General features: G+C 38.0%; 1 protein-coding gene across 14 annotated transcripts in view; it reads right to left on the minus strand.

The window, feature by feature from the left end:
- Positions 1–18,446, minus strand: part of PARD3 (par-3 family cell polarity regulator) — a 446,220-nt gene that overhangs the window by 130,011 nt on the left and 297,763 nt on the right. For all 14 annotated transcript variants that reach the window (XM_005518692.3, XM_088052266.1, XM_014248576.2 and 11 more), the window contains 2 exons: positions 14,559–14,786; positions 7,740–7,956 (listed from right to left, as the gene is read on the minus strand). In XM_005518692.3, the coding sequence (XP_005518749.1) occupies positions 7,740–7,956; positions 14,559–14,786 (445 nt within the window). The remainder of the gene's footprint in view (positions 1–7,739; positions 7,957–14,558; positions 14,787–18,446) is intronic.

The raw sequence follows: 18,446 nt of genomic DNA on the forward strand, positions 1-18,446 counted from the left end.
CCATCCTTGGAGATATCTGAAACTAAAGTGGGCATGACAATCAGCTGATGAGAAGTTAAAGCTGGGCTGCTGTGAGTAGGAGCTGAACCAAGCAGAAAACATTTTTTGCCCAAATCACTAAGAGTGCAGTATTTTGAATATCTCTTCAGTTTCTCCTAATTATTGTTTTTTCCTCCAGAAGTCATCAACAGATTCAAAGTGGGGGAAATTGTCACTGTGTTTCTAATATTCCCTTCTCTCTTATTCTTTCTACAAAACATGTGTTCCTCTTAGTTTTTCCTGAAGTAACAATTTAAAACCCTGGATTTAAATTAATAACTATTTAAAAGCCTAAATAAGGCCTCTGAAAGCCTTATACCTACTATTTTCCTGCTGCATTCAGGGAAACACAGGTGCTCACCAACTATTATGTGCCAGTGTATTCTATTCCAGAAATTATAAGAAATTATAAGAAAATGGTTTAATCCCATTTTGCCATTTTCACTGAAGGGTTGCATAATTACGTCTTTAATGACTACTTCTTTGCACAACAGTAGGACATGCTAAACATCTTAACAGGAGGCATCAGCCTGCCAACACACCACAAATACAGATCATTGCTCCTGGGAACTGAAATGCAGTAGTAAGTTGGAGCTTTGCCTTTTCTAAAAGGATCATCCGTCCTGCACCTGCCAACTTAAGTACCTTAAGAAAATATTACTTAACCACCTATGTCACCCCAGATACAAAAATATATTAAGTTGCATTCATTTTCCTCTAAGTCAACATTCCTATTCCTGTTTTTAAAAAGGATTTTTGAAGATGTCTGCTTTAAAAACATAATCTACAGCATCCACAATATATACCAATGTATAGGTGCTATCAGTAGTGAATTAAACCTCCAAAGAACCTTTCCAAGAGATAACAAACCAAATGTCATTAATAGAGCTTTTCACCTAACAAATACTTCATGTCTCAAGACGGTCTTTATCTATGCTGCTTTGTTACGGACTAGCACACTGCCTGTTTAGTCTTCAATTATCACATGAGGTGGAGGAAAAAATCCTATTTCTATATGAGCTTCAAATGAAATTGACTTTGAATCTCTGAACTGTCAACAAATTCTTCCCTGAAAAGGCTGGCTTTGCGGAGATTATAAAGAAGGTGTCATCCTTGACACTTGCGTTCTATATTCATCCAGCAGGCCTGGAAGAGCAGCGCGCAGAACGCCGGGCAGGATGGCGGAGGGCTCAGCTGTCACCCTGCCTGCCTCTCTCGCTTGCTTTGCAGGCAAAGGCAGTGCTGAAGGTGTCAAAGGTTCTCTATTTAAAGTCGCTGACAAGCAAAGGAAGAACACTGGGAGAATATGTTAGCAGCCACTATGAACTCGTCTCTAGTAACAAGTCATCCCGACACTTACTTCTGGATGTTAGAAACAAGAACCCTGGTTCTACTGAAATTTAAAAAAAAAAACCAAAAAACAAACAAAAAGAAACCCCAAAACAGACAAACAAAAAACCCCAACCAAACCCCCATATAGTATACCACCATCAGATTTATAAGTTCAAGATTTACTCTGGGAAAATCCAGTGTTAAGAACACATAGAGCAAAGCCCTGCTTTCTGTCAGAGTGACAAACCAGAAAGCCACATACAATTATGTTAATCTCCCTCTTCAAATCTCCCTTGCACAATTGCATACCACTGCTTTCTGTGTTTCGTTTAAAAGTCATAGAGTTTACTAACCACTTAATGAAGCTGCATTCCTTAAATCCCTGACAGATTATGTGAACTTGTTTGGTTTAGAAACGTAAATTTGCCATTCCACTCCCCCCTGCCCCAATGACATCTTAGTCAAAAGCTGGTGTGCTTGGGGCTGGAGGCAATGAAACACACCTCTCCTCAAAGCAACTGCCTCCACTGAGCAGCAGGAAACAGGAAGGCAAAGAAATGCACAGAGAAAGGAAGGAAAACTGCTTGCCTTTCTGAAAAAGAAAAGTTATTTCCAACCAAGCTTATCTCTTTCAGTCCCTTATTTAGTTTTAATTGGAAAGAAGGAAGTGAAGAATATGAAAATGCTTTGAAAGAACCTTGTAAGAGTCCTATGTAATCGTCTGCATCAAAGATGACAATTTGCTGCATGGCTGATGTCATTTGAAAGGCTTTTTTAATGCTGTGTGTTCCAGTGGCCAGCTGAAACTTTGAAAATGGATCAGGACCAAGTAGCCCAGAAGAGCAAAGGAAGGGTTCATCAACAGTATCCAACTTGCAGACAGGATGAGCTCGGTGTTTCTCCTCTTAACTTTGAAAGGATATCCTGCTTAGACCCTGCATCCAGGATTGTAGTAGGCCATGCATTTTCTAGCTGGTGGCAGAAGGGGGGAAGCAGATGTGGACTTAATGACAGTTGTGCCAGCTGGCTTGTAATAGCAGCAGGCAAAAACCAGAGCACAAGCGGCCCCACATTCCATTTACCTGACCAACGACCCAGCTCAGTGTTTCTGATGAAAGTCTCAGCACAAGCACCACAAGCTGTCGGCAACTTTCTTATATGAGCATTAGCAAACCCAGGCACAATTCAGTGTGCACACAGTGGGCTTCCAAGTTTGAAATGATGCAGCTGATGGGTGTTTAAGCAGCCTCCTCTGTGTTCCAAGGCTCAAGATTTATGGTGTTTTGTTCCATGAGCACTAAAGAAAAAAACCTCTAACTTTTAGAGCTCATTCCCTTGTTTTCTATTAAGTCCATATATCAGTAAGTGTCATTCACCAATACAAAGTCCTATTAGTCATGCTTCCAAGGAAAATGTCGTTGTTGCTGTTTCTTAAACTACTGAATGATAGAAATCAGACCCCAGATTTTGTTTTATCAAGTCTGAGGTATTTGCCAGTCTTGCTGATTAGGATATAATTCAACAGTATTTTATACAATTCTGACAGGTTTTAGTTATTGTGCCTAGTTAAAAGTCTGAGGATTGCTATTAAATAAAAGAGAAAGAAGGTTATTACTAAATCAATGGTGTAACCTTTGTGAGTTGCTTTTCATCTCCTCACAGATTTTACCATGAGAAAACTGACATGAAAACCAGAATAGGCAATACAAGGAAGTCATGTAATAAGCAACAGTAATTCACGTAGGTTATTCTCCCAAATGCCTAGTCAGTGATCTCTGATAGCTAATGTGGTTGAAATATGCAATTCAGAGCTACAAATAGTATGTTTATAAATCTGGCTATGTCCAATGCACGTTGGAAACAGCTGTGTGGGGGAAAAAATAGTCAGCAGTATATCTGATTTCAACTAAACAAGGTTGCAAAATGAATTATCTATTTCCTCTCACAGAACTGGAAAATACAACACTGCAAGGCTCCCAGTAATCATTTTAAATGTAATTAAATCTAATTAGGATTAGATTTTAATGGTAATCTGGGGGTATTACATTTGCATTGGTTATTCAGTGCACTGATTTACCCACCCATATGGTACAACACTTAAAATAGGAATTAAGGATCAGCTACCATACGTTATGACTTTACATCTCTATCAACATCACAGGCCAGATCTTAAAATATTCAACCTCTGATACAAAAATCATATGCATATGATTAATTTTGAGCATACTGTCTTGCTCTGTGAAGCTCAGCACACAGTGCTTATGTTCTCCATTGAAAAGTCATGTTTATGTGGGACCCAGGTAATTCCTATGGTAGAAAATTTATTTACTTCATAAACACACTTATCTACAGATGCTTCAAATTATATTACATCTATTCCATAAATAATCTCCAAAACTGATGTAGATATTTCTTGCTTAAACCCCAGGTTAAGGTACAAGTCATATTCCCCATCTTTTGTTATCATCATCTGCTCCTCACACAAATCTAAACATACCATATGAATTTTCAATGCCATTTTTCTCCAATCATATCAAGGGTTAATTGTTTCAGTAAGTTTGGGTTTTTTTATCAGGCAGTGACTGACTGTCCCTAGATATTTTCAGCAAGACATGACTAGCTAGCTTGGCCTCCCTACTATTCCCTTTCCTGCCTTTGGAAAACCAGAACTGCTTCTTTCTCATTATTCTCAACGTCTTGGAGGTTCATTTTCTTCTTAACATTTTATTCCTCAGACACATCCTTTCCTGAAACTGACCACTTGCTGGACATATTCATCAGTCCAGTCACCCATCTAACAACTATATCCAAGCTTGTACACTGGGAAGAAGCATGAATTAAGTAAAGGGATTGTAAGTGATCAGCAGCACCACAGCAGATGTGTCACTTCATCATCATCATCCAAAACCCTCAAATATAACATCTCAAATCTTCCTCTCTCATATCCTATGGGGATCCACTTTGATAAAAATAGTCTGTATATGACAGGGGCAAAAGGAAGGGTAAAAAAGCACCATATACCATTTTTCTCTCTCAGGGAGTAAGGTCAAAGAATTGCACAACAGAGAGGCCCATTAAATTAATGTACATCTACCAGCACTAATTGCAGGCACACTCTTTGAAACTGTGAAGACTCTTTCTTAAGGCAACACTACAATGACTTCTTCAACTTCTGATTGCTTTTGTCAGGTTAATTTTTATCAAGAAACTAAAACTCTCTTAAAAATAAACTAAATCAGACTCAAAATGAGTAAACATATTTCATATTGCATTTGGAGAAGCATACAGACTTTTATAAACTTCTGATGTCAAAACATATCCACTGAAGGCTTCTCAGCAGTGAAACAAAAAACTAGCAGAGCTTAGTATCAGCTTCCCAAAACCTGTTTCCTCAGCTGGCAGTGGCCATCCAGGCATCTTCTAACTGGAGAAGGAGGAACTGCACAGCATTTCACAGGCCACAGGATTTGGCACATGATCCTCTTGAAAGGCTAAGGCAAGAATGATACTCAGATAAAACAGATTCAGGTGTAAGGAAAGCACTGCAGCACCTGCCTCTCCTCCAACAGACCAGTATTTCTGCTCGACACTTTTCTAGGCTAATTTCTGTCCTACTGTAATCTGTGAAGAGACTTCTCAGCCAAATGGCATAATTAAATAATCCATTGTGTCCTGAAATGTCGATTTGAAAAAAGAAATACACACATGCTCAGACAGATTTATGTCATAGTCAGAAGGGTGAACTTCCAGCCTGTCCACAGCCCAATGCCAGCAAAGATCCTCTGGAAATAATGGGAGCTGTGTGTTTCAGAGCCACGCAGTTTTGCAGTTTTCAGTTTGCAGCGCTCTGCCAAGGTTATGTCAATCCTCTTTACTATGTTTGATACAAGCAGGAAAACAATGGAGGTGTTTAGAAGATTTACTTATGATTTTAACTTCTTATCTGTATCATCCAGGGATTTCTTGAAAATGATGACTAGATGCTGAAGGATAAAGGTAACATAGGGTTCTCTAGTGGGACTTTCCATCTCACAGTACAGTTTAATGAAGATTCCAGTAGCAAATCCTAAGATTTTAACTGAACACAAGGAGACTTATTTTTATACATCACACAGACTACTTTTTGAGATGCCAGTTTGCATATAGGCAACGAAAAGCCTTTTGCCTAAATAAAGACATTGGAATAAAGTGTCAGTTAATAGCAATTTCATCCCACTAGTGTTTTTGCCCATACAACCTAATGAAGAAAGATTATTTAAAGAATAGAGCACTGAAAAGGAAGAAAAAAGTGAAAAGGAGAAAAGAACGACAAAGAAATCACAATGTTGTACAGAACTAAAACATCCAATTATGCTTTGATCCTGGTTTGAATTTTAAATGTTACTGTCATCATTATTTTCTATCACACAACTCCTTTCAGTGATTACTTGATATCTATGATGTGTGTCAAATGTACAGAAAAACAAAGTATGTTATAGGTAGAAGTAGTAGCTTATTTTGCAGACATAACAAAGCCCATCTCTCAAACATTATTGAGAAGCCTGTCAACAAAGCAAATCAAGCACCAAGTGGAAATGAGGCATAGTGCTTAATTCTCTCAGTCAGCATTTTCTTGCTTGCCAGGAACACCTCTCTTGTGTGGGCTGACAAGGTGCAAGCTAATTTACAGATCCAGGACGAGTCAGCTATATCCAGATAGCACTGCTCTCACATTAATTAAGAGGAGAATGAAAAGTAAAGTTCACTCAGAAATAGTAGTGAATGAAAAAACCTCAAGAAAATGTTGACTGTTATGAAGAGCAAACAAAGCATTGGATCATCCTATCACTCAAATTAGTGTTTTTTCCAGATTAGACTTCAGAAGTGTTACATCAAGCCCACAGAAAAGGTTACCTTGTCTGGACTACGGAGCTGCCCAAGCTTTCTAGATGTTGTAAACACTTTCTGACTGAACTCACAAGACAACACTCAAGGTATCCAAGATGCTAATACTCAGAACCTATAGAATTTATCATGTATATTGTGCCTCAATTTCACTTGTCATTTCTTCTGTTTAAAAATGACAGAGTGAAGAAAAGAACCAGCCAGCATGTCACATCTCCTGCCTTCCACACTCTCCCAGAGTGGGATGCAATGCTCTGCTCCAGGCTTGAAGTGAGGCAGGCAAATGTCCAGAGGATGAGGGCATCCCCATGGGTCTCACAGACTGGATGACTCTCCTCCTGTTTGACATGTGGCACTATCTCCTATAATTCTTCTTGTTTTCTATGGCATACACTGTCTAGCAGTCTGGTATTATTTAGTGTTCTCTAAAGCAGATTTCAAAACAATATTTTCTAATTAACTACATTTTTTCCCCTAATTAACCACTCTTTCTATTTATTACTCTCATAATATAATTCTCAGTTACAGAACAATTCTCAAGAACCTGTGCAGTTACAACACATTAAACTAATATTTTACATGATAAAGAAAGTAATGGGATGAAAGTGAACTGAAACTCCCCTTACATGCTTTCAGAGCAGAATCATTAATAAATATTTAAAATAATACCAGTACCTCACTTTAAAATTAAATAACAAACACTGCCTTAATATTGTGTTTTCTTTGAAATATATTTATTTACTCTAGCTAGCTAAAAGAAGGATGGATTTTCTTGCTCTCTCACCCCATTCCACAAGTGATCAAAGATGTTTGTCATGTTACAACATTTACCCACAACAGCAGGGATACCTCAGCAGTGTGCTCCTTTCGGATGACTTATGTCTGCTGGAGGGGTGACTCCTTTAAAAAGAACTCAGTGTTTGGTAAATCAGGCCTTTCACTGACCCATTCTCTGTGGGTTCTCAGAGCACACAACCTTAGGTCCTGTCTTCCTTGAGAGGAGCATGCTGCTTCTCAATCTCAAACTGATTCATCTCTTTCACATCATGCCTCCATGATACCAATAGTCTTAACAGTAAAGCAAAGAAAAGCATTCCTTTACCAACACATAAGCTTTGGGTACAGTATTAAAGAAGAAAAATTAAAAAAAAAAACCCAAATGTTTTGAGTTGTCAAAGGATATGAGCATGACTTAAGACATCACCAAAGACTCTTTCAAAACCAAGCAGTCTGTGGCTTAAAATTACTTTTTCCTTTGCCTTTCCCGTCCTTTGGCCTGCCAGCCATCTCCTTCTCTTCCATTCTGAGCTGCCTCCCTTTTATGACACCGCCCATAGGCTCAAAAATTGAGATCAGCCTATATATATCATGTATGGATTTGCATAGTAAAATACGGCCTCAGCAACAATTTACAATATAATGACTAATTAGAAAAAGAAACTTCTTTTTATAATTCATTCTACATTTGATTGCAAAGTACCTACCTGAACATGTCTCCTAAGCCTTTCAGCATTCCTTTCTTTGCCTTAATTTTATCCTTCTCTTTATCTCGATCTTTCTTCTTTTCCTTTCCAGTTTTTTTTCTGTCACCTTTATCTTGGCTTCCATTCATATGTCTCTCTAATGAGTGGGATGGCTGGTCACTTGCTGTGGACACAGATTCTCTACCAGATCTTGAGCTCTCCTCTGTGTCTTCCTCCACTGAAAGCACATATTAAGAAACATCAATGACATAAGAACAAGCAAAAAGGGCAGACTTTTTGGTATATTCCATAAAGTATTTTGAAGCAGGATATATGCAAAACCACAATAAACTTTTTTTTTTTTCTTCAAATCAGTATCTGCTCACATGGTTTTCCAAGAGTGTTCATTAGAAGTATTAAACTCATAAAAGCAAGGAATTCACCTTTGCAGACCATTCTGCAAAACACAATTTGCACTTTATGGGTACTCTGGATAATGTATGGATTAATAAAGACGATTAGCAAAGTGATGTTAAATTGGCCCATTTTATTTCAGTATCTAAATCAGTTGAGGAGACATTTAGAAATATTTGCAAGAAGTAACAACAGCAGTGCAGCATGCCTTGTCCATAAATTCATAGTAATATTCTCATAAAAATATGAAAGTCATTAGGGAGTGTTAACCCTTAACACAAGCCATAATATACTTTTTCTTCTTCTGTAAGTAACATAATAGTTTTTTTATGCTTCTTCATTTCCTGAAGCCATTTAGAACACATCATGCACTATGATTGTTATTTTTGGTGTTACTCTTGGTTGAGATGGGGCAGCTTGGGGGGCTCAGGTGGGGAGATTTCATCCAGCAGAACAAATCCCAAAGCACACCCAAGGTTAAATTTAACAGCCCACATGTATTTCAGAAAGTCTGAAAGAAAAATAAGTAAAAGAAAAAAAATCCACTGAAAACCCCAAAACTGCTTCAGTAGTTTAGTAAGAAAGAAATAAAACACTTCAAGCTGGTGAGCCAGAATACTGCACTGCATGGCTCGTGAAGCTGTGACTTTCCATGAGCTCTAACATTTTATATCATCACATTTAAGTAGGGCTCCAACCACCTCCCAGCTTTCCAAGAGACTGCACAAAGCAGCAATTAGGATCACAGATGCATACTTAGTATTGCCTCCTGTAGTTCCAATGAATACAAAAGCTCCAAACAACTTTTGGCAGTAGAATTTGAAAAATACAGTCTTGCCTTATATATACACAGTGAATGGAAAATAAAAAAAAAAAATTGTACTCAGTACGATTTTGAAATGGTCATGGCTTGTAGAAGGAAAAAAAATGGTTTTTAGTTTCACCTATGTTTACTACTTCTTAATATTATTTTGCTAATATTACTCAAGACCTCAGCAACTCTTCTACAGCCAATAGAAGAGTGTAATTCCTCAGAAATTTCTCATATATATACATTCATATATATACTATATATACTATATAATATATATACTATAAATTTCCCATATATAGACTACTGTAGAATATAAACTTGCTTTTCTTAGTCATCGTTCATCTTCACCTCACAAGTAAATCATTGAACCTGAAAAGTCTACAAATCACTGACTGAAAACCATTCAATATAGTGTCTTCTCTCTCTCATAAATTTGCTTGCAAAATACTCTTTATTCCTTAATATTACAGTCCACAGATGTGTCCAACAGATTTTGTACTTATTCCCCAAGTATCAAGTTTTCCAAATATTCTCCAGCCCTAGATGATAACATAGACATACTTCAAGAAAAATATACCATGTCAGATACATCTCAACATTAGTAACTATTTTTGAATCTTAACTAGTACTCTGAAGTACAAACCACCAGAGTGGCCAGGCCTTGGCATTTAATTCAGGACTGCTATGAGTAAAGCAGATGATACAGCTCTCAACCGTAGAAACAGTTTTAATATTCATGTTATCGTATTTTAGGAAACTAATAGGTCCTATACATGCCTCTGTACTAGCTGTTCTTGTACTTTTTTTGGTTCCAGCATTTCTTAATCAGTGTCTGGAATGATATTTAGTTATTATTAAAAGAATTGTGGAAAACACTTTGGATGGAATAGAAATGTTAATTTTTTACATGTTAATTTATAGCTACAATCTGTTCTAACTAGACATTTAAAAGACTGTACTTGCAAATGAATATAATTAGTAAAAATATAAAACTGTACGGAATTTCTGACAAATTCTGAAGTCAACTGTTTACTTGGAACTTCACTACTAGAATTTTAAAGATTAATCCATTTTGACCTATGTTTGTACATACTCATATAACAATACATTAAATAAATCATAAATATGTATTGTTTACTGTGCTATGCTGAATTGTGGAACAACTTGTCATAACAGTATGTCATGGTTTAGGAAGGGTACTCCCCAGTTTGGTGCTCCTACTCAGACTCTCCAAAACACGTGCCACCCACTCGCTCCCCCTCCCTTCCCTTGCCCTTGCAGCAGGATGGAGAGGACAGTTGGAGGCACAAAAGGTAAAGATCACAGGTTGAGATGAGAACAATTTACTGGAAATGGCAATGAGATAAGAAAACTAACAGTAACAGCAACACTACAAATAAAGAGCTCACAAGAATGACTGGCACAGAAGTTTGAACCCCTGACAATGCCTGACTGCTCCCTCCACTACTCTACAGGAGTTCGTAGGGACCTCTTCCCCCATATCTGGAAAATTATGTGAGGTGGTATGGAATAACCTCTGGGTCCTGGCCATGTCCCCTCCTGGCTACTGCAAAAGCCAACCCCGTCCTGGCCAGAACCCAGGACACAAAGCCTTCACTACTATTTATTTTGCACGTTCCATGAAGAACATTATCTCCTTTCTATATTTGTGTTGCAATTAATATTTGTCTATCATACACATGATAGCTTTGCTCACAATTAACTCAGTAGCTTAGACTGAGGCCTGTGAACTGGGTTGCCTGTTGTCCTGGAGTAAACACTGGTTTCTTTAGTGTACTAAAGAGATTTCCAGTTTTCTTAAGAAGACCCAACATGAAGAAGCTTGTTTCACTTTTATGCAGTGCAGTCATCCTGCAATTAACATACACATAATTACTAGTGTTTAGAAAAAATGCAAATGCTGCTCAATTAACATTCAAACCCAGGCTACAAATGAAACTTCTAATTTTTGTTATGTTGCAGTAATGACATTAGGTTACTGCAAAACGCAGGATGTATTTGTTTTGGTGCTGTTATTTCCTTTTTATCCTACAACCTCCTGCCTCCCCATTCAGGATGCTGAAGCCAAAAAATTAAATTGGAGTATACTTTAAACATCAATTAAAATGAACACTAGTGTCATTTCATGAACCACGCTGCACTAAGGAGTACTACACAAACAGGTATTATGAAGCTATTCTCCTAATTAGCCCATAAAATGGAGAAGATGCACATGAGGAATCAAAGCTACTTAATGTGAAACTATTTTGCTGCTAAGCTTCTAGGCCTCTTATTGTGATATTTAATACAGCCCGAGATTCCAGCAATTAAGATTCAGCAATAGATTAGAAAGCTTTGTTGATCTCTCCCAATCAAAATGCCTTGTTCTTCTTCATCTCACTAAAGATAAACATTTTACTTCTAGTCAGTTCTTTCAAGTATTAAGGAAAAAACAAAAAAGGAAAAAACCAAAAAACAACAAAAGCAAAACAAAACAAAAAAACCCAGAAAAAATGATCTGTAAAAGCTGAACATCCACACCTCTTTCCACAAATGTTCCTTCTTTACAGCCATTAAAACTCACACACATCTTCTCAAATAACTGAAATGTTACCTCAGAATCAGTCAGTGCCATCTGATTTTAATCCTACATTTAGTAATTTAACAGCACATTGTTCCAAGGACATTTGGAAGAGTCAGCCCCTTTGTCACATATGCTACCTGTATTTTTTATGGCTTTTGTATATGGAATGATGACATGTTAGGAATTCCTCTATACAATACATAGCAGTGCTATTATTTGCTAATCCAAAGTGAGTCACTGTCTGGAAGACAAAAAAACACTTCTAGCACTGAAACACTTGGAAAAAACCAAAAAAACTCCAGTAAGACAAATGGATCCAACCTCAAGGGCATCAGCAAATTGACCACCAGCATGTTTGCCTGGGTTTTGTAATGAGAGAAAGCCACATTCTAATTTCAAACAATTATGGAATAATTAAACACAGCTTAAAAAAACCTTAGACATCGTTATGGAAGCAGTGAGGCATTAGTTACGTTAGAACCAGATTGTTAAACTCCTACATATTCATATGTGCCCAAACTTTGTCCAGCTGAAGACACTATAGATGAAGAAGAACTGAAGTCCATATAGAATTTACACGAAGTGGAGCATACTGCAGTGCTTTGAGGTTTAATGCAGACACAGACATCCCCAGGAAGACATGCAACATAGGGCTGAAATGGCTCTTAAGCTCCCATGGTCACCATGAGAAGCAAAAATCCTCAAGGACTGAATTCTGTCCAATCAGTTTATCATATTTGCTTTGCTTCTCATCTGCTTCTGTGAATCTGGCACTTCAAATTGCTGGAATACCTCTTAGATGTTTCCTTACCATATGTGGAAGCTATTAGAACACAAGAAAATGCATAGTTCTACACATATAGCTTGGTCACACTTTGCTCAGCCCTTCTTTACCATGGCATCTGACAATCCTTGCTCTTGCTCTCTCATGACACGAGGTAGCTTTTGGTCCACTGGTGCAAGACAGCTTCATCCAGAGATGAAGGCAAAGACTCACCCCATGACATTTTGAATTCAGCCAGAAGGCTCTGTCTGATTCCTGCTAGTGCTGGTTCTGGCTGGTGTAGGGTTATTTTTCTTCCCAGTGGCTGGTATGGGGCTGTGTTTTGGATTTGTGCTGAACACAGGGTTGATAATATAGAAATGTTTTTGCTATTGCTTACACAGAGCCAAAGCCTTTTCTGCCTTTTGTACAGCCACAGGGACAAGGAAGTTGAGGATGTATAGGAGGTTGGGCCAGGACATGTGACCCCAGCTGAACAAGGGATATTCCAGACCACATGGCATCATGCTTAGTGTATTAAGGACCTAGTTCTCCTGGGGATGCCTAAGCACTTGCCTGCCCATGGGTAGCAGTGAATTAATTTTTTGTTTTGCTTTGCTTGTGTGTGTGGCTTTTGCTTTCCCTATGAAGCTGACTATATCTCAATCCATGAGTTTTCCAGCTTTTACCCTTCCAGTTGTCTCCCCAGTCCCACTGGTGGGGGAGTGAGCAAGCAGCTGCCTGCAGGAACTAAGCCACAACACCACTGCTCCCATGTGAAGGATCCAATGGGCTCCAAATACTTCCTTGCTACTCTCCATGCATTGCATCAAAAGCTCAAAACCTCTTACCAGAATCTCATAAACCTATACTCACCTTGGAAGCGCTTCATAACGACAGCTTTGCTATACTTTAGTTCAATTGAAGTTAAACCATCTGTAACTTCTGGACAAACCTTGGATATCTGAAGCCTCAAACCAGGATATTTCTATCACTGGGCTCACACCAACAAGGCCTTCTATAAAAACATGGTCTTATGGCCCAAAGGACCAGAGGCATGCAGTTTGTATGAATGAGAAGGATCATTACACATTTTCCCACACCTACTCTTCTACTGGCCAGAAATAAATTGACAGCCAGCAGCACCACACCAGAATTTAGCCACACTGCTGTGTGGAATTGTTAGGTGCTGGAAAAGCAAAGCAGAATTAATTCCATCTATAGCTACCTTTGAGAAAAGTGACTGGAAAAATAATCTCCCTTGTGGCCTCAGAACACTCTTAAAAAGAAGCAGATTAAAAAAAAAAAGGCCAGGAGTTTTTAAAAAATAAAAGAGTGGTTACAGAAGTAACTTATAAAACAATATTAAGGAATGATGCTTACGAAACAGAATTTCTGAAACTAAATAGTTTTAAAAATAAAGAATTTTTAAAAATTCCTTTTCAAGCCTCCATTAAATTCAGGCCAAATACTTTACTAGTTCAACCTTCCCACCATCATCTTCATTCATAAACTTCTAACTAGCTGCAGGTTGATTAAAAAAAAATTCTGCTGGTGTGTGACAAGTTGAAAGTAGTGCAACATGAAGGTTAAAAATTCAATGATTTTAAAGCAACCCCTGATTGAGGTAATTTACCATTCATACTATTTTCATTCAATATGAGTTGTCATTTTACCAGCCCATTCTTACATAGTTCAATAATGATAAGGTTAGCTTTGAAGTGATTCTTTTATGTTAATGACATTCTCCACATGTTGGGTCATACTTCAGGTTAAATAACTGAAAATGTAAATGAATGCCGATTAGGGTGGGTAATAGCTGATCATTAACTTTATATTTTATTAGATCTGCCAACTTTATCACTCTAATTAAAGGACAGTGATTTCTTTTTATTCCCCCAACACTACAAATGTAGTATTTCAAAGTTAGATGCCTATATTTTTGTAACATAGATTTAGTGGGTTCGCCTTTCTGTCTAAATTTTTTCTAGTTTACGTTAGTACATTAATTAGCCATCTTAGAGAATATTTTCAGAGTAATTTAAGTAAACACATTCCAAATAATCTTATTCTCTTATTTTGGAAAGGAAGAAAGCTGTAGAGTGTGGTGATCTGTTAAAGCAAATGAAGGGAAAAAGACTAAATATTACAAAGTTAGTTCTATTCTTTTAAAATTCTAAAATTACGCTCTACCACTTAAGCCACTTTCTAAAGGAATTAACCTATCCCATCAACACTCATTATGTAAAATAACAGTTTACTTACAAGTTTCCATGCCTTCATCATCATCATCTGCTACAGGTTTATCGTATGACTTGTCTATGGCAGCTCTGAAGCTTTCGTTGCAGCCTCGTCCTCGGATAATTCGTGGGCGTGGGCGGTGGAAAGGAATGTCACCATTCAGAGTCACCTCAGCAACGGCTGTCTGCAGACTTTCTAATGAGCTGGATTTCTTCAGACCTAACGAGGGCCCCACATCTCTGGTTGGGGAACCTTAGTGATTTAAAGAGGGGAAAAAAGTAATTAGAATTAATATTGAGAACATCATGCTTGATTATGCATATCCATCCTGAAAGTCTTTGGGGACACATTTAACATTATTCACATCGTCTCTCAATAATCTGCAGGGAATTCTCCACAGATTTGTTGGTCTCAGAAGCAAATGAGTATGTCAAGTCACAGTCAACGAAACCGACAATGTTAGCAATGTCTGGCTTTTCAAACCAGTGAAGAGAGACCAACATCCATTACTATTACTTTACACAATTTAAATTAAAAAGAAATCATGGGGCTTTAAAAACTTAGCTCATACAACCAGCTCAGACACATATCTAACAGCATCTAACAAAACAATTGCCTATTTTTAGTTTGAGCAGAAAATTTCCTCTGTACTAGCAACTGATGAACAGAGAGCATCTTATGGGCATAAATCCTACTGTGTTCAGTGTAACAGTCTTGCAAAGTAGCCTGACCTCTCGCTTCAAGGAACATGCTGTTTGTCTGAGTTGTAAAGACTTTCATCAAATTACTAACAATTTCATAATTAAATGCTTCTGAGAAGTATCAGCTGACTTGCTCAGAATTTGTGAAATTGCTTAACAATAATCTGTGGAAAGGACCCAATAAAATGGGCAATACCAGTTATCCCACAGGAAAATAAACACACTCCTGGCAGTCACGAGGAGTGACTGTTTGGGCAGCACTACCACAGCTGGGGCTGCAGGCAGCTTTCATCACTGCAGCATGTCCAGAGATGTGCCAAGGAAGCCTCAGGCATTGTTCTGCAAAAGCCTCTCTCCATCCAGACTTTACTTCTCAGGTTTGTGTACAGCCTTTGTTCTCAGACAACCACTCACACTGCAAATCACCTCACAACTGCACAATTAGATCTCATACTAAAGTTAAAACTGGGAAGAATCTTTCAGGGGAAAGAAAAAAACCACAACATTTTATTGAAGTGATTTTATTCAAAAGCACAAGAACAGTCTTAGCTAGATTTTCCACAAAACTTGGGGCTGCAAAGCAAGATGAGGTGGGACAACATCATCATGGCTACATTTCCTGAAATTATGATACCAGAGCCCTCACCTATAATATGAAATTTGCTTTTTTTCTCTATCCAAAGGGAGCACAAAAGAGAATTGCTGTGGCACCACAACAGTCCCAGGTGGTAGGCTGATACCCAGTTGACATCAGTATCCTCATCTGGCAGAAATAAATTTCACAGCCAGCCACCACTGAGAGCCAGAGCCAAGGCTTGAATCCCCAGGAATTCCAAAACTAGGAACAGTACATTAGTAAGCATAGGTGTGAATAAAGATGTAATAAAGGAAAACTACCTCTTTTGAGTGTTTATCTCAGAGTAATACAAAGTTCTGAAGTGATTCCTATTCTGGTAGATATCAGGAGACAGAAGGGAAACGGCATCTGTCACTGCTCTTTATGAAAGGTATGTGAAATTACCTTAAATTGGGGAAAATTTCCACTGCACTACTAAAACTATTCAGTATTAGCTGGGGAGGAAAGGAGGTTGCTTGCCCCTACAGAAGAGATGCTGAATAGCAGCATGGCAAAGTTTCTCCCCACCATTTGTTACCTTGGTATGAGATGAAGAAAGGCAGTGAAAGCTATAACTTTCTATTCAGCTATTAAAAGTCTGAGCAATTGCATTAAACTGAAATCCCTCAGATCAAATAAATTCAAACAGCAGCTGTCAAAGTATTTCCCTTCAGCTGCCCTACTGGTAAGATTAACTTGTAAACAGAAACAAAAAATTCATACCCTCCCAGGTCTACACAACTCCTGCAGTTTGGTTCCCCCAGCACTCTGCAGTCCTGCTGCTTGGACCCTTGGTCAAAAATAAATGCACCCCAATAAATGAGAAATTTTATCTTAATGAATTCCCACCTCCTAGAAGGAGCCACCCTCTCACACACAGCCTGTACTTATTAGAGGGCTGAGGGTTCTGAGGATGGCTGGGGATAGGGCACAGGGCCAGCTGGGACCAGGGAGGATTGGTGGCTTCCCAGCTGTGCAAACATGCTGTAGTCTGGAATCACCAAACTTCTGAAAATGGCCTCAAGTCTAAGGCAAGTGTTTTACAGAACATTCTGACAAGTAAAAGCACTCCAATTCAGACAGTGCCCTATAAAACCGTCCACTTTCTAGCCCATGGTCAAATCTGCTATTCCTCCACTAATGCCTGCAGTACACAAGAAATGAGATTTTATTTTGCTTTGTACTTTTCAAGATTGTATTTTATTTTAAATTGTCTTTGAGACAGAAAAAAAAATGAATGCTACATCTTGGAGAAAAAAGAGGAAATGGGACAATCATATATGAACCAGCTGTTTGACAGATCCAATTTCATATATAAAAGGAAAGGGTGTCCTCTTACATAGCAACTTACTGTAAACTTCCTTATTCCACACTCTGTTTTGCAACCTTTCAAATTAAATTCTCATATATCTTTTCCTAATTACTGAGTGGCTCTTTTTGTAAACAGTAATTATAAAGTAGGCATTTATGTGCCCATTTGTGTTCAATAAAGACATTAAAAAAAGTTCCATTTCCTGACATCCAATACAGACCTTTGTGAGAACTGTATTTATATAAGTTGTGTTTTCCCAAAGGATATCCCATCTGGGATATGACCTAATGTTGAGTACCGTAAAACTTATAGTGGATCACATAAATTATAAGAATATTTATTCAACTTGGGTGGCCATGAACACAAAAGTGAACAGTTGCAGAATCTGAAATGGGGAAATTTCCTTTCACAAGCAAATTTATCAGTGTGATCATAGAGCTATGTATATTTTAATACCTTCACTATCTTCTATGGCTACTTCACAGTAAATCTACTATTATCAAAATATACAGTTAGGTGTCCCTGTAAATTGTGTGTTAAGAATTTATTACTAGCATTCACCAATCAGAAAGTGAGTTGTTTACCCATAATCTGGTAAAAACCAGCAAATGTTCTTTAAAATGGATTCTGTTTAAAATTTATGAGTCACATCAAAACGCTGTTTTCTAAATACAAAAATGTCAGCATTTTCTTCCAGCCTTTACAGCACTGGTGGTAATCATCAGAAGCGTTATCTGCTCAGAATGAGTTCTACTTCTATTTTGACACCAGAATTTAAAGTAGAAAAAAGCAGAGGAAAAGACACATCTACCTAAAGCATATTTATATAACTGAGGATGAAAGGGATTCTTTTATCATTTTTAAAATTTGAAGTTTATCAAAATCTCCCTTTCCAACGATTTTCTTAACAAATATCCTTTGAGGTAGATTCATCCCTCTGCATCCCAGCATTCCTCCTGCCGTGACTGGCACCTTGCATTGTCCTCACAGCTTGGCAGTGCCTCTCCCTGCCCAGCACAGCCCCTGCCCACCGCTCATGCACCTCCAGTCCGTGTCCCCAGCTGGCCAGCCCTTAGTCCAGTGGCTAATTTTAGTCTATAAAGCAAATTTTTCATCAGCACATTCTTTTAAATCATTTTAAATGACCATTTTTTTCTTCCTGAAACATTATTTTTATGAGCTGCCAACTCAAATGCTACCTGCAACTGATGGCAAAAACTTCTCTGGATTTTATTAAACCAGTTTTGTGAAGGCGTAAAGTCTACTTTCTAAACACTTTCTTG

Source organism: Pseudopodoces humilis, chromosome 1, assembly GCF_049639895.1.
Source record: "Pseudopodoces humilis isolate 2021_Gansu_Grassland_sample_001 chromosome 1, ASM4963989v1, whole genome shotgun sequence".
In the NCBI taxonomy this organism is placed as follows: Eukaryota; Metazoa; Chordata; class Aves; order Passeriformes; family Paridae; genus Pseudopodoces; species Pseudopodoces humilis.